Source organism: Lolium perenne, chromosome 4 (genome assembly GCF_019359855.2).
Source record: "Lolium perenne isolate Kyuss_39 chromosome 4, Kyuss_2.0, whole genome shotgun sequence".
NCBI lineage: Eukaryota > Viridiplantae > Streptophyta > Magnoliopsida > Poales > Poaceae > Lolium > Lolium perenne.
In genome coordinates, this window is record NC_067247.2 from 47,334,814 (window position 1) to 47,350,264 (window position 15,451).

The window sequence follows — 15,451 nt, forward strand, 5'->3', positions numbered from 1 at the left end:
GATGCAGATCAATTCCGATGACTTCTTGAATAACCAGTGCGCTACACCGCCATGGCACACGGCGGCGTCCGCATGGGCAATAATGGTGGCATCCTCGAGGCTGTACTCCACATGTCCAGGGAACTTCGTAGGAGCGCTCCAGCTTGGCTGGCCAGACGAGAAGGCGTGAAGGATGTATTCTCTGGCAAATTCCTCTACTACTGTCCTGAAAACTAGCACTCTGAAGCGGCTCGGCGACGACGACGAGGAACAATCCGCACCGCCGGTTACTGCAATGGAGTAGCCTAAGAAGCAGCCAGCTACTCTCACCCTTAGCGCGGGTAGCACGTCCCAGGTGGCGGCGAGCGGATCGCACACGGCGAGCTGCATGGTGCCGGGCTCGCGCGGGAGGAGGCGCACGAGGAGGAGGCCGTGGTGCGAGGCGAGCGGCTGCACCGAATCTGATACGCCGGGGGCGTCGGGGATGAAGGAGCTGAGGAGGCGGCGGCCGGCGCCGAGGGCCGATCCCGGCCCCGGGACGAAGGAGACCCCTTCTCCCCGGCGCCATTCGTTGGTGAACACGCCGACGAAGGAGCGGTCCGGGTCCGGCCAGAGGCGGTGGAGGACGGCGGGCTCGGCCGCTAGGGCGCGCCACCGCCTGCAAGTGGCGGCGCAGCGGACGAGGGTGGACGGCTCGTCCAGGCGCGCGAGGATCTCCCGTATCGCGTCTTCCGAGGGCGCGGCGCCGGCGGTGGCGGCCACCGTCGTCTCCGCCATCTTCTGCAGGGCCGGCGGTGACGGTATGTGATCGATCGATCGACCGAGCAATGTGCAGTTAGAGGTTTAGCTGCCGAGATTGATTTATCGATGCATGCATGCGATCAGCATTATTGTTGGAGATACGCACGCGCAACAATCTTGATAAGCAGCAGCTATACGCGGCGAAGACGGTCACATCCGTTCTACTGCGCCACATTCTGAATTCTGAAAGACTAGCAGGAGCGGAGACTTCCATTCCAGCGGCATGCCGGCTCTCAAGCATGAGCCTGAGCTGCTCTGTAGTACCCGGGCAGTGTAATTGGCAGCCTCCTGTCGTGCGCAGCGCAGCGGCAATAATGGCGATTTGAGCTCCACTGTATGTGGATTCCATGGATGGACGGACGAGGGCGAGTTGCTGCGCCGAGCAGCTGTCGATCACATTCTTCAGTTAATTTCGCTCCTACTACGAATAGAGTGTGGTCACGATCCAGAAGAAGACTGTTCAATTAAGTTCGTTTGCTCCAGAATTGGCACTATATATATGTCGTCATCCGTTCCGGTGTATAGGTTATGCACCTATGTTAGGTCGTTAAGTTGATAAATATAATTATAAGCTGTACACACTCCTTTCCAAACTATAGTGCATATGAGTTTTTTCTAAAGTCAAATGACGTAAAGTTTAACCAACTAAAAAACTTCTTTAAAAGAATGGCAATTGGTATTTTATTTGCTGCAAAAGCATCCGGTTTTGGCAATGCAATCAAAGTTGAAGCTCTTGATGCAATATAGACGGAGATCTTCTTTCTCGCTTTATTTACTTTATAGGAGAATTAAAAAAAGACATATATATAGTCAGCTTAACCTAACAAGAAGGGTAAGAAGGCGAAGGCCAAGGACACTAGCTAACCAATAAGCATAGCCTGCAAGGGAAGATAATCAACATCTAGATTGCCAAAATTAGTACCCTCAGATAAATCATGATATGTATATTTTATACATTTGGTATAGATAATTTTCTCAATAAACTCGATTAAACTTTAATTATATTGTCTCATTTTTTAAATCTTATATACACTACACAGTTGCAAGTAGGGAGCGTGACATAAAAATTCTACTATTAGAAAGTATAACATCTTATGTTGGTTAAATTGATGATCTTGAGATACAAGAAAAGACCTCTATCTTTCAAATATTTTTTTTTCTTATCCTTGTAGGTTGTGGTTCTTATCCTACCATTGATGAAGAAACGATAGGCCAGACTCAGAGCAAATCTTCCATATTAAGTACTAAAAATGTCTCATGATTATGCAATTGTTCTACCATACATACTTTGAGATTTTCTTATTATTGTTTTGTGAAACATGGATCTTGTGTTTCTTATCAAAACGCCATATATGCATTTGTGGCATACTTTGTTATTTGGAGGGGATGAAAAAGTAATATTTTGGTCGCAGTTCTTAGCATGAGGAATTAGCCTTGATCATACCAAAATCTTGGGCCGGGGTGATGGGATAATCCACTTGAACCTTGCAGACTACATCGCTGGACATTGGAAAGTGGTTTGCCTCACCGAGTGATTCGACGGTTTCTATTCTAGTTTTAACGGTTTCCTTTTTCAGTTTCTTCCATATTCATTCTTCTCATTTTCTCTTTTAAAAGAATCGTGAGCATTTTCTTAATATTGTATATATTAGTGTATTTTCTATAGACATGGTCGCATAGAGTAGTTTGATTTAAGTGAAAGTTAAATGTTGTTCGTTTGAAATTTGAAACAATGGAGTACTTTTTATAAAAAAAGTGCAATACCCACCAGCTATGGCTGAATTTTTAGACCTGGAACACAGAGCTTAGCTCGACTCAATCAAAACCAAAATGTATACTACTACCTCCGTCTCGGTTTAGCAGGCACACACACAGTTCAAGATAAACTTTGACCATTAATTTGGTCAACGAAATATGACTTATATGTCTACAAAATTTATATCATTAGATTCGTACGCAAAAAAGTTTTCCAATGATATAATTTTTATGACATATATTTCATATTCTATCGACTAAAATAATAGTCAAAGCAAATTTTTAAACTACGTGCGCGTCTGTTAAACTGGGACGGAGGGAGTAGCTTTATTATCATGCCAACCCAATGCAATTTATTTAACCTAGCATATCGTAGAAAAGAAAAGTACAAGAATAAAACATTAATTCAGCAAGTTCTTCCTCCAATTAAAGTAAGATTATTACACGAGGCAGCGAAGCCGAGACATGAGGAAGCTGGGCCAATCAATCTCCATGGGCACGGCAATGAGGTTAGGGTCATAAAACTCGTCTTCCATCTCCTCCATTGCTCCACCTTCGAGGTGCAAAACATGGACACGCTGGTGGCAGTCCATCATGAGCAACCTGCGGCTCCTCGCGCCCAAACACATCAGCCGCGCTCCTTCAAGCGGCAGCCTTAGCTTCAACACCTTTGCGCGAATCCAACTTACAGTACCATCATCGTCTCTCTGTTGCTGCTCCCATATCTCAAACCGACGGTCTCTATCGTAAGCGCATAGTGACAACAGCGTCCCATCGGCTGTGGTTGTAAGCCGGATTTGTTTGTGGTGCTTCCCTGGGATCCGGAGCAGCACCGCAGCAACGTGGGCAGTTTCAGAATTGATACCGAGGATGCAGATCAATTCCGATGACTTCTTGAATAACCAGTGCGCTACACCGCCATGGCACATGGCGGCGTCCGCGTGGGCAATAGTGGCACCGTTGATGTTGTACTCCACATGTCCAGGGAACTTCGTAGGAGCGCTCCAGCTTGGCTGGCCAAACGAGAAGGCGTGAAGAATGTATTCTCTGACAAATTCCTCTACTACTGTCCTGAGAACTAGCACTCTGAAGCGGCTCGGCGAAGACGATGAGGACCGATCGGCACCGCCGGTTACTGCAATGGCGTAGCCTAGGAAGTAGCAAGCTACTCTCACCCTTAGCGCGGGTAGCACGTACCACGTGGCGGCGAGCGGATCGCACACGGCGAGCTGCATGGTGCCGGGCTCGCGCGGGAGGAGGCGCACGAGGATGAGGCCGTGGTGCGAGGCGAGCGGCTGCACCGAATCGGATACGCCGGGGGCGTCGGGGATGAAGGAGCTGAGGAGGCGGCGGCCGGTGCCGAGGGCCGATCCCGGCACCGGGACGAAGGAGACCCCTTCTCCCCGGCGCCATTCGTTGGTGAACACGCCGACGAAGGAGCGGTCCGGGTCCGGCCAGAGGCGGCGGAGGACGGCCGGCTCGGCCGCTAGGGCGCGCCACCGCCTGCACGTGGCGGCGCAGCGGACGAGGGTGGACGGCTCGTCCAGGCGCGCGAGGATCTCCCGTATCGCGTCTTCCGAGGGCGCGGCGCCCGCGTTGGTGGCCACCGTCGTCTCCGCCATCTTCTGCAGGGCCGGCGGTGACGGTATGTGATCGATCGACCGAGCAATGTGCGGTTAGAGGTTTAGCTGTTGAGATTGATTTATCCATGCATGCATGCGATCAGCATTATTGTTGGAGATACGCACGCGCAACAATCTTGATACTGTACGCAGCAGCTATACGCGGTGAAGACGGTCACACGTGCACGGCGCGCGGCAGTTCTCCAAGGTCACATCCGTTGTACTGCGCCATTCCAGCGGCATGCCGGCTCTCAAGCAGGAGTCTGTAGTAGCTGTAGTCCCCGGGCAGTAATGGGCAGCCGCCCGTCGTGCGCAGCGCAGCGGCAATAATGGCGATTTGAGCTCTACTGTATGTGGATTCCATGGACGGACGGACGCGCGCGAGTTGCTGCGCCGAGCAGCTGTCGAGCACATTCTTCAGTTAATTTCGCTCCTACTACTACGAATAGTGTGGTCACGATCCAGAAGAAGACTGTTCAATTAAGTTCGTTTGCTCCAGAATTGGTACTATTTCGTCCGTTCCGGTGTATAGGTTATGCACCTATATGTTAGGTCGTTAACTCAATAAATATAATTATAAATTGTACTCACTCCTTTCCAAACTATAGTGCCTATAAGTTTTTCTCTAAAGTCAAATGCCGTAAAGTTTAACCAACTACAGAGAAAATGACATCAACATCTAGATTCCCAAATTAACACCATTAGATAAGTCATGATGTACTTATATTTTTATCTGGTATACATTTGGTGTAGATAATATTCTCGATTAACTTGATTAAACTTCATATCGTCTCATTTTTTAAATCTTATATACACTACACAGTTGCAAGTAGGGACTGTAACATAAAAATTCTACTCTTAGAAAGTATAATATCTTATGTTGGTTAAATTGATGATCTTGAGATACAAGCAAGACCTCTATCTTTCAAAAAAAAAATTCTTATCTTTGTAGGCTGCAGTAATGCTACACGTACGGACGCGAAACCTTACGGAAAGATTACGTGCTGACGGGTCTCCTGATGTGTTGCCAGCGTGGAATAGAAACCCCGTCCGCACGGTAAGACAAAAAAAAAGAAAAAAAAAGTCACGCAAGGTAAATCCCCGATCCTATCTCCTGGGGACGGAGCGAGGCGGCGTCGCGCCGTGATCTTGCGTCGGCCCGGGCGCCCGGCCGTTGTCGGTTGCAGCTGCTGGACAGCAAGCGCCGTCTCCCCGGTGAGCTGCTGGACGGGCGGACGACGTCTCCCTGGCGAGCTGCTGGACGTCAAGAGGCGTGCTGCTGAACGGGAAGCGACGCCTGCGCGGAGAGCTGCTGGACGGAAGCCGGCGGCGCGCAAGCTGTTGGACCATAGGCAGCAGCCTTGGCGAGCTCTTGGTACGGGCGGCTGCAGGCAGGGCATGGTTCCATCATCGACGACAGGCAGGCGAGGCCCAACTGTAGCCTTGGTTCTGCATCTCGTATGTACATGTGCAGTATGAGCAGTAGACCATGGTGAATGGGGTTACGAAGAGAAAATTGATCTTTTGCAATCTTTGGTTACTGCTACAAGGCTTTTGGCTAAGATGAATTTACATTTGGATTTGCAGGACTTGTAGGTATATGGAAGAAGACAAATTGTAGAGTTGTCTTTGAGATCTGAATGTTGACGTCAAGTAGCAAAGCAAGCATACAGTTCTGGAGTTGGATACCAGAACTGTGACTGCAGTTGTAAATAAAATGCCTGGAACTTCAGAAGAAGTTGGGATCTACAAAAATATAAAAAATCTGAAGGCATAACATAGTCCATAGCTTAGCAGTTCTTGATGAACTAGGAATAATGATGTTTTGTTTGGACAGTATCCCAGGAACTTACCAACTGGTTGTAAGAGAAATGTTGTAAACTCTGATATTGTAAAATATACAATGTAGTTATGTTCTTGATATTTTAAAGGATTGTAAACCTTGGTGTAACAACTTGTATTGTGGAATAATGAATAAGAAATATGTTTGCTGGAAACTTGTATGGTGTTTTGTTTGGACAGTATCCAGTATTGTTGTTTTCTCAACAAAGATAGTAAGGTTATGCTGCTGATGCTTGAGGTAAGAACCATTAGAACAAATTGCAAAAGAAGATAAACTCTACTTGGCAGTATTAGCATACAATTTCTCCGAAAGAGGAATATTCAAGTAATTCTTGTTGGTTGAACTGACATTGTTTCTTCATAATGTCAAATAGACAACAAAGCCTAGTAGACACTGATAGCTATTACATTAAGTTGCCAAGTGCATAAAAAGGGACTACGCCCAACATCTGCAAATTATAGAACACATTTCTAACTCTGATCGAACATATCGCTGGGCCCTCCAGTTTCATCAAAATGTAAGTGTGGAGATTTGGACAGGGCAGCGGAGCTTTGCTGAACTTGAAACAACATGCTCGTATATTTTTCGAGAATCGGAGGAGTAATCAACAAACGATGAACCTCCAAATGGTAATGTAGCGGACATGGTTGGACTTCTGTTGTTAAAACCATAGTCAAGCGATTCCTACACCAATCAAATTCATATGGTGAACTGGATGTACAAGTACTTATTAGAAATAAAGAGATGGAAATAATGATACCTGAATTGGTCCATATGGAACAGTAGCTTTCATGGTTGGATTTATGTTGTCACTACTAGTGCCCATGCTAAATAGTCCCTGTGACAAAAGAATCATAACATGACTTGGATCTTGAAGTATTCATTGAAAACAGAGAGATGAGAAACGTACCTCAAGTGTTACATACGGCAGTGGAGTTGTGGTGCTCGGATTTATGTTGCCAGAACTGCCAAATTGAAAAGATTCCTGCTCCATATTCTTTTGTTGTAGTATGTCATTCTCCGAAGATTTTCTTTTCGCGTTGGATCTTTTATCTTTCAATTTCGTGGAGCGGGCCTGAAATAAATACTAATTTAGTAAACATTAAATATGTAGAGCTTTTCAATGAAACTAGTTATTGGCAGAAATACTTCTTTTTCAGCTTTCTTCTTCTCTCTTTGTGCAGCTTTCTTTTTCTCCCGTTGTTCGGCCTTTTTCTTCTTTTCTCTTGCTTCACGAATAAGCTTATCAACTTTAGATTCCTTTCTCAATGAAGGAGGACGTCCAGCACATCTAACAGCTATTGGACTCAGTATAGTTTTACTTGCTTCCCTAGTAGTTGGTGCACCACCTTCCTCTGAAGCAAGATGTTCGTTGTTATTTGCAGAACTTGAGTTAATAGGTGGTTGAATTTTCAGATTGCGAAGCTGTTCAATCAGATCATTGCATGACTCCTCTGACATGGCACCAATCTCTGCAACTGGGAAGAAAATATTGCACAACTTATCAAAACGTTTTGCAACAGGAGTGGCATCCATGCCTCCATATGTGCACCGGATAAAATTGTGTTTTCTTTTTACATTTTTTCTCCACCGATCAAGGATGTACTGTGAAGGAACCTCCTTGATTTTCTTGTGAGTCAACACACATAACACATGTGTACAGATAATACCTCTGAACTCAAAATGGCGACATGAACACTTAACTTCAAACTCTTCCATATTTAAATATACATGATAAATATAATCTTTTCTCCATCCTTCTTCTTTATCAATTAGCACATCCTCGATTATTTTGTACGTTTCTATTGCCCCTTCTTTTTGTATCATGGTACGGTCACAGTACATTATGTTTGTTAGCTCCTCTTGAAACTCTTTGAACTTCGAATTTGTATAGACTAACTGAAACTGCTTCTCAATGTCAAAGTGTGTGATACAAGGTATGGTTGAATGGAAAGAACTGAAATCAGCAAGTATCTCCTTCTCAACTTTATCACGAAGAGCATTCTCATATTGGCTAGTAAAATGCTTCAATGTTGTCTTGGCATTAACATACCCATCAAAGAATGCATGCATACTCTCACTACGTTGTGTAGTGGACATACCCGCCCAAAAAGCATCTTTCACAAATGCTGGTACCTGATACGTCCAAAACGTATCTACTTTCCCGAACACTTTTGCTATTGTTTTGCCTCTAATTTGTGTATTTTGGATACGACTAACGCGCACTAACGCTGTTTTCAGCAGAATTGCTCTGGTGTCTTGTTTTTGTGCAGAAATTCAACTTTCGGGAAAATCCTCGGAATTTATACCAAAGGGCCTATTTTACCAGAAGACTCTCGGAGCCAGAAGGGCAAGCCAGGTGGAGGCCCGAGGGCCCCACACACCAGGCCGGCGCGGCCCAGGGGGGCGCGCCACCCTAGTGTGTGGCCCCCTCGGCGGGCCTCCGACGCCCCCCTCTGGACTACTTAAAGGGTTCGATCTAAAAATCGCGAGAACGAAGTCGAAGTCGCCAGAAACCCTCCACTACGCCGCCACATCGCGAAACTCCGTCTCGGGGACCAGAAACTCCGTTCTGTCACTCCGCCGGGACGGGGAATTGGAGGGGATCATCGCCATCATCACCACCGACGCCTCTCCATCGACCATCCATGTTTCCCCCATCCATGTGTGAGTAATTCCCCCGCTGTAGGCTGAAGGGGATGGTAGGGATTGGATGAGATTGGTCATGTAATAGCATAAGATTGTTAGGGCATAGTGCCTAGTGTCCGTAATTGGTACTTTGATGATATTGTTGCAACTTGTTATGCTTAATGCTTGTCACTAGGGCCCGAGTGCCATGATCTCAGATCTGAACATGTTATTATTTCATCATGATATGCATTGTTTTATGATCTTACCTGCAAGTTGTATACACATGTCGCTGTCCGGAACCAAAGGCCCCGAAGTGACAGAAATCGGGACAACCGGAGGGGATGACGGTGATGTGAGGATCACATGTGTTCACGGAGTGTTAATGCTTTGCTCCGGTACTCTATTAAAAGGAGTATCTTAATATCCAGTAGATTCCCTAGAGGCCCGGCTGCCACCGGCTGGTAGGACAAAAGATGTTGTGCAAGTTTCTCATTGCGAGCACGTACGACTATATATGGAACACATGCCTATGGATTGCTTTGTACTTGGACACCGTTTTATTATTATCTGCAAATGCCCTGCTTTGATTGTTACATGAGTTTCTCTCATCCATGCAACGCCCGTCATCCATCCCTGTGCCTACAGTATTTTAATCCTGCTGTTTACTATAATCACTATCTGTCTGCACGTGTTATCTGCCGCTGTTATTTCACTACTGCTACTGCTATAAAACTGTTACTACTGATAAACTCTTGCGAGCAAGTCTGTTTCCAGGTGCAGCTGAATTGACAACTCCGCTGTTAAGGCTTTCAAGTATTCTTTGTCTCCCCTTGTGTCGAATCAATAAATTGGGTTTTACTTCCCGCGAAGACTGCTGCGATCCCCTATACTTGTGGATTATCAGTACCCAACGGTGGCGATTGTCATAGAGTCCTTTAAGCCATTCATTATCAGCCATATTATACCTCTCAAGCATACGCATCCAAGAATCTTCAAAATATGTAACTGTTAACCATAAACTGCTTTGCTAATTGCTATCTTGATATACTCATATTCATCATATCCACCTAACTTCTCAGGTAGCTTCTTCATTATATGCCACAAACACCACCTGTATCGAGCATTTGGAAAAACTATTTCCACGGCATTCTGAATTGCTTTTGCTTGATCGGTCACAATAGCTCTTGGTTGACGATTTGACATACATGTCAACCATGCTTCAAATAACCAAACAAATGTTGGAGTATCTTCATTTGATAATAAAGCACATCCTAGCAACACAGATTGTCCATGATGATTCACTCCAACAAAAAAGGCAAAAGGCATATCATATTTGTTTACCAAGTATGTGGTGTCAAAAGTTATGACGTCATCAAAGGAATCATATACTGCTCTACTTCTTGCATCAGCCCAAAAGACATTCCTAAGTCGGGATTCATCATCAACATCCATGACGCTAAAAAAATTCGGATTATCTGATTGCATTTTAATAAAATAGTCACGAGCAGCCTCGGCATCACCATTTCCTAGTTTTAGTCTTCTAGTTTTCTCTAGATAATTGCGACATTCTTTCTCACCAAAGGTCAGATTTTCATGACCATCCGCTGCCACAACAAGAGAATTGAAATTCTTGTTTACTCGTATTCCAGCCTGATCATTCAACTCAAGCCTCCGCTTAACATTGTAGTCCAACCTTTTGTTGCATCTAAATAACCGAGATTTATGTGGACTTAGTGTATGATTATGATCCAAAATAACCGTCGAAAGATGAAATTTTCCTTCCACGGACAATATTAACTTTAGCTTTACATCCTAACCCAGCTGTTGGATTTGGCTTCAATATATTTCTTGAGTTCGACTGGGTCTTACCATGACGAGAGCAACAAAGTGTGAGGTACCTTAGTTCTCCATTATCATCTCTGTTTGAGCTTCTTCTCGTCACACCAAACCCTTTTGCTTTAGCATAATTCTTGTAGTACTCTCGTACATCATCCTCAGTATCAAATGTCATCCCCAATTCAGGATCTTCAAGTAACACATCATCTTGAATTGCACCCTGGTTCTCTTCAAGTTCCACACTGCTTTTCTTCTGTTGCTCGATACCATCATCATCGCTTGAAATAGACATGTCACTTGATTCTTGAACACTATGTGTTTGATCATCCATTCCTACAAATCATAAAGTAAATTTGTTCCCTATTAGTATTTAATCAGATCACATAGAAGCATGATAACATGAAGGATTTTACATGACGCCTGTAACATTTATCATACGATTGATAGGAATAAGCAACACACATGCACCTAATTTATATGAATATCACACCTTCTAATTTGCAGTTAGGGTCGATATGGACGATGGCAAACCTTCTTGATCAACTTGAGCAGCTCGGCCAGGTACTTGGGTGGGCATCCGTGGACGAGGAACAGCTCGGCCGGTGGCACGACGGCGAGGTCTAGCTGCAGTGCAAGGAAAACGGTGAGCTACCTGGATATGGCTGGACGTTCACGACACCATGGAGGCAGCTCTGTATTCCCCAATTCACAAAAATAAAGCTATGTATTCCTCGATCTAAACCAGGTGTAGAACTTACACTGCAGTTTCCGCTTGTCGCATAATTAGCGGCACGTCCGACGTCCGGGGAGTAGGTCGCCGGCGGCAGAACGGCGAGGTCTACTGCAGGTTTTGAGGAAGATTGGGAGCTCCGTATGCGCGTCCGGCGATATGGGCAAATAGCCAAATACTGGGCTGACGGGGGTGCAGCTTCCGATCTCAACGAAGGCCAAAACATAAGGGGCAGTTTGAGCTTTTCGTTGCCAAATTAGCGGCACTTCCTCCTTTTTTCCGTTCAGCCTCCACGCGGCCTCCACGTTGGATCCAAGCCTTCAAGCCTTGTCAGCCCGTAACTCGTCCGTAACCCTCCGTAGGTATAGCATTTTCGTTGTAGGCTGTGGTTCTTATCCTATCATTGATGAAGAAATGATAGGCCAGGCTCAGAGCAAATCTTCCATATTAAGTACTAAAAATGTCTCATGATTATGCAATTATTCTACTGTATTTTAAGCTTTTCCTATTATTGTTTAGTTAAATATTGAGCTTGTGTTCCTTATCAAAACATCATCTATGCATTTTCAGCGTGCTTTAGTTGACATTTGTGTTATTTGGAGGGGATGAAAAAGTAATATTTTGGTCGTAGTTTTAGCATGAGGAATTATCCTTGATCATACCAAAATTCTAGGACCGCCACTGGCTAACTGGTGATGGGATTATGAGATGATCCACTCGAACCATGCAGACAACATCTTGGAAAGTGGTTTGCCCGTCCGAGTGATTCGACATTTTTTTATTATGGTTTTAATGGTTTCTCTTTTCGGTTTCTTCCTTATTCGTTCTTCTTCTCATTTTCTCGTGTAAAAGAATCGTGAGAATTTTTTACTTATGTGAACATTATGAAATTTATGAACTTTTTTTTTGAAAACCATGAACATTTTGAGAATTTGCGAAAATATTTTTAAAATTTTGAATAATTTTTATATTCACAATTTTTTTTTTGATTCACTAGCATTTTTCAAATCAATGAACATATTTTAAATGCACATTTTTCAAATACATGAATATTTTATGAAGATATTCCAAATTCATGAACAATTTTCACATTCACGAATTTAAATTCATAGATTTGTGAACATAAATTCGGCATGCTCTTCATATGCTTCCACCGCACCCTCGTCGACCCAATCTTTCTCTACACTACCCTCGATGACCCCATCACCGCCATCACCTACTCCGTATCGCGACTGTTCCGTGATCTTAACTTCGATCCACACAGTGCGTCTGGCCCGCGACCGACACGTACATGATTCGTGCATGCTCAAAGAGGGCAACCTAGTGATATGCCCTGAGAGAGTGACGTGCAGCGGGTGCAGGTAGCCGTCCCTGCTGCGGTTTTTGGCGTTGTTCACGGAGCTCACCGACGAGATCGTATCGGCGGCGATGGAGAACCAAACTGATACGATGGCATGCCGGTGGAAATGGTGTACCCATTCCACTTCTTTATGAACCCATGCCCCTGGTACGTGGTCATGTAATCACATTCCTCGACAAGATCCACCACGAGATCCCTTGCAAATGTGGCAAGACCGGCCACGAGGTAGCCAACCACATCCATAGGTTCATATGTTTGGGTTAGTCCAACAATAGCTCCCTAACCCGAACATTTGACTTGTAGATCGATTAGATAAAATATATCACCCGTACTACCAGTCATAACGTCATAGCTTAACGTGTGCATTTTGTCTTCATGATGACTTGGATCTTCTCGTCAAGATACATAAACGACCCAGACACTAGAAACAGGAAGACATGACTCTTAACCTTGTTATCACCACTTCATCATGAGAACAACCTTGGATCATCATCATTGTGGCATACTACAACTAGATTAAGAACTCCCCGCTCTTTCTTTGCATACTTCTTGCGTATTAAGATACTCCCGGGAGTAGTGCCAAACTCCTGTCATATAAACAAACTTTTGGTTTGTTAAATACTCCAACTCCTATAGTACGCGAAAACATTGTTTCCTCTTCTTCCTCATCGTGTTCACATCCCTTTAGCGTTAACCTATAGGTCTTCAGTCACCCGATCACCTTATCACCAACGTGACATCACATGATCTTGTTCTTTTATTTGCGTTCCTTCATGACCCAACTTGACGGCAATGGAGAATCCTCCAACTCCACCATGACATAGCTAGAAGGTGAAGCCTAATACCTTAGCTTTGATACCAAATGTTAGCTTTTCCCAGAATAAAATGCACAATCTCATGGCAACTTAACTGGTCTATCGGCAACACAACTGTATGTGTAGCTCAACTCTCCATGTATGAACTCGTGGGAACTTCGATGATGAACACAAAGGATGCGATTTCCTTCATGAACTGCGAATGCACACAAATACACTGAAACAATCTCCACCAAAGGGAGGTATTGTGCTTCTTTATTTTTCTTATTACTCTTCACGTGCTTCTTGAACTACAACTCAATGATCTGGTGCTGGTTATATGAGCACATCTATGGTCCATAGACCTGATAATTTGTTTCAGCGCTATCTAGGCTGTGATTTATCTTAGAATTAATGTTTTCATACTCCGAACAAATTGACATTCCATTCCACTAGATGTTGAAACCTAGAATTGTGTGCTGGATTGTACAAGTGCAATTGTTCAACAAATTATTTTTAGATAACACCTCCGGGCCTGCGCATCACCCAACCAGTTATTACAAAATTTTACAAGTTTAGTACAGTACAAGAAATACAAGTCCATGAACAAACAAAAAAGAGCAACACGCATCCAATATTCTGAGAAATCAGGTACTACAAAGTGTATTGCGAAACTACAAATCATGTCGCACATGCCGGCATGCTCCAGCCGGATATTAATTCCGTGAAGTATCGGAAATGCAAATTTAATCTAGACCCTCTTCTTCTTCTTCTGAGCAGAAGATGCAAGCGATGGCGCTGAGCATGAGCAGATACCACGCAAAATTGCAATTACAGCCAACACAATGTATGGAACATACAGCTGAAGCAGCCTCGGTGTTGCCCTTCCTGATCCCAATATTTCACCAAGTATTGCAGACTGAAATAGTTGCAATCACTATTAGAAACGTATCGAAATGTTAAATGTCACAAGAGTAATATATATGCTGGTGACTGAAGTTCATGACTCTGAAAACCTTAAGATGCTAATCTGTTCGTTTAGGAAGAAACGCAACCAGGGCACCAGGACAGTGTAGATCTTGTGGGAATTTCCTAGTTCAAACTGCCTGCTTGTTTATTTCCGATGAAAACCAACCATTGAACTTGATCAGAGAATTCATACGAAGATCATCATGAACATACATGTGGAAATGGCTCTAAAGCAATTCGTGCAGCAGCTTGAACCGACTATGTCCATCGCAGATCAAATCGAAGAAATGAACTAGTAGCTTATAACGAAGATTTATTTTCATTTTATTCCTCCTAAGATTCTCGAAGCAGAAGCCGCACATGTTATCAAATTACGGAGGAAAAAGAAGACCTGGCAGGGCGCGAAGATTGAGTTACCGTGGAGGTGAGGGTGGAGACGCCGGCCATGAGGGAGGTGGTGGCAGCCCAGCGGCGGCGGGCGAGGACGCCGTAGAGTGTGGCGACGGCGAGCGGCCAGAGAAAGGCGAGCTCGAGCCAGAAGAGGCCGCGGAGGAAGGCCGGCGGCTGGGCCAGGAGGTAGTCGCCGAACTCGTCGGCGTACCACCGCTTGAAGTCCTGCAACGGCGCCGGGTAGAGGCTGCGCGGGAGGACGGACTGCGCGCCGAGCAGCGGGAATGATAGCGTGATGGTGAGGCAGAACAGGACGACCACCGCGTCCGCCACCGCCGAGACGACGCCCATTGCTGCGTGCTTGCTGGAGGAGTACTGTTGGTTGCGGATCTCAAGTCGATTTGTTGACTTGTGACTTATGAGATCTGATGCCTCTGATTTTCGACTGGCTCCCCATACTTATTTTTCGTTTTTATAGATTCCGATGATCCAAAAATTTCATGTCAGTCGAGGAACACGGAAAAATGAGTTCAGTGATACGATACTAAAAAGTCATTAACAAACACGCCTAGTTCAGCTAACGATAAAAGATGGTAATAGAAAATACAAGAAAACATGTAGAAACTCGCTCAAGATTTTGCACATTTAAAGTGCAATCAACCTACACTATCAGAAAGCGCAACAACTAAATAAAGTAGTAATGAGTAAAATAAATTGTCAAAATATAGTTTAATAGTGTAA

General features: G+C 44.6%; 1 protein-coding gene and 1 long non-coding RNA gene across 2 annotated transcripts; one reads left to right on the forward strand and one right to left on the reverse strand.

Moving 5' to 3' along the window:
- The first annotated feature begins 5,136 nt into the window (after window positions 1–5,136).
- LOC127348352 (uncharacterized) lies at window positions 5,137–6,154 on the forward strand. Its single transcript, XR_007879750.2, has 2 exons — window positions 5,137–5,649; window positions 5,745–6,154. It is a non-coding gene; the product is annotated as an uncharacterized lncRNA (long non-coding RNA).
- Window positions 6,155–13,849: 7,695 nt separating this feature from the next.
- Window positions 13,850–15,146, reverse strand: LOC127292395 (uncharacterized). Its single transcript, XM_051321775.2, has 2 exons — window positions 14,738–15,146; window positions 13,850–14,270 (listed from the first exon to the last, which is right to left on the reverse strand). Exons 1-2 carry the CDS (start codon window positions 15,059–15,061, stop codon window positions 14,103–14,105), a joined length of 492 nt encoding a protein of 163 aa, XP_051177735.1. The 5' UTR covers window positions 15,062–15,146; the 3' UTR covers window positions 13,850–14,102.
- Between the last annotated feature and the right edge of the window lie 305 nt (window positions 15,147–15,451).

Excerpts from the sequence above, each read along its gene's own strand:
- LOC127292395 (XM_051321775.2), bottom strand. The coding sequence starts at position 15,061 with ATGGGCGTCGTCTCGGCGGTGGCGGACGCGGTGGTCGTCCTGTTCTGC. Across the intron at positions 14,271-14,737 it reads TCTCCACCCTCACCTCCACG|TCTGCAATACTTGGTGAAAT; the intron begins GTAACTCAATCT and ends CAACTATTTCAG.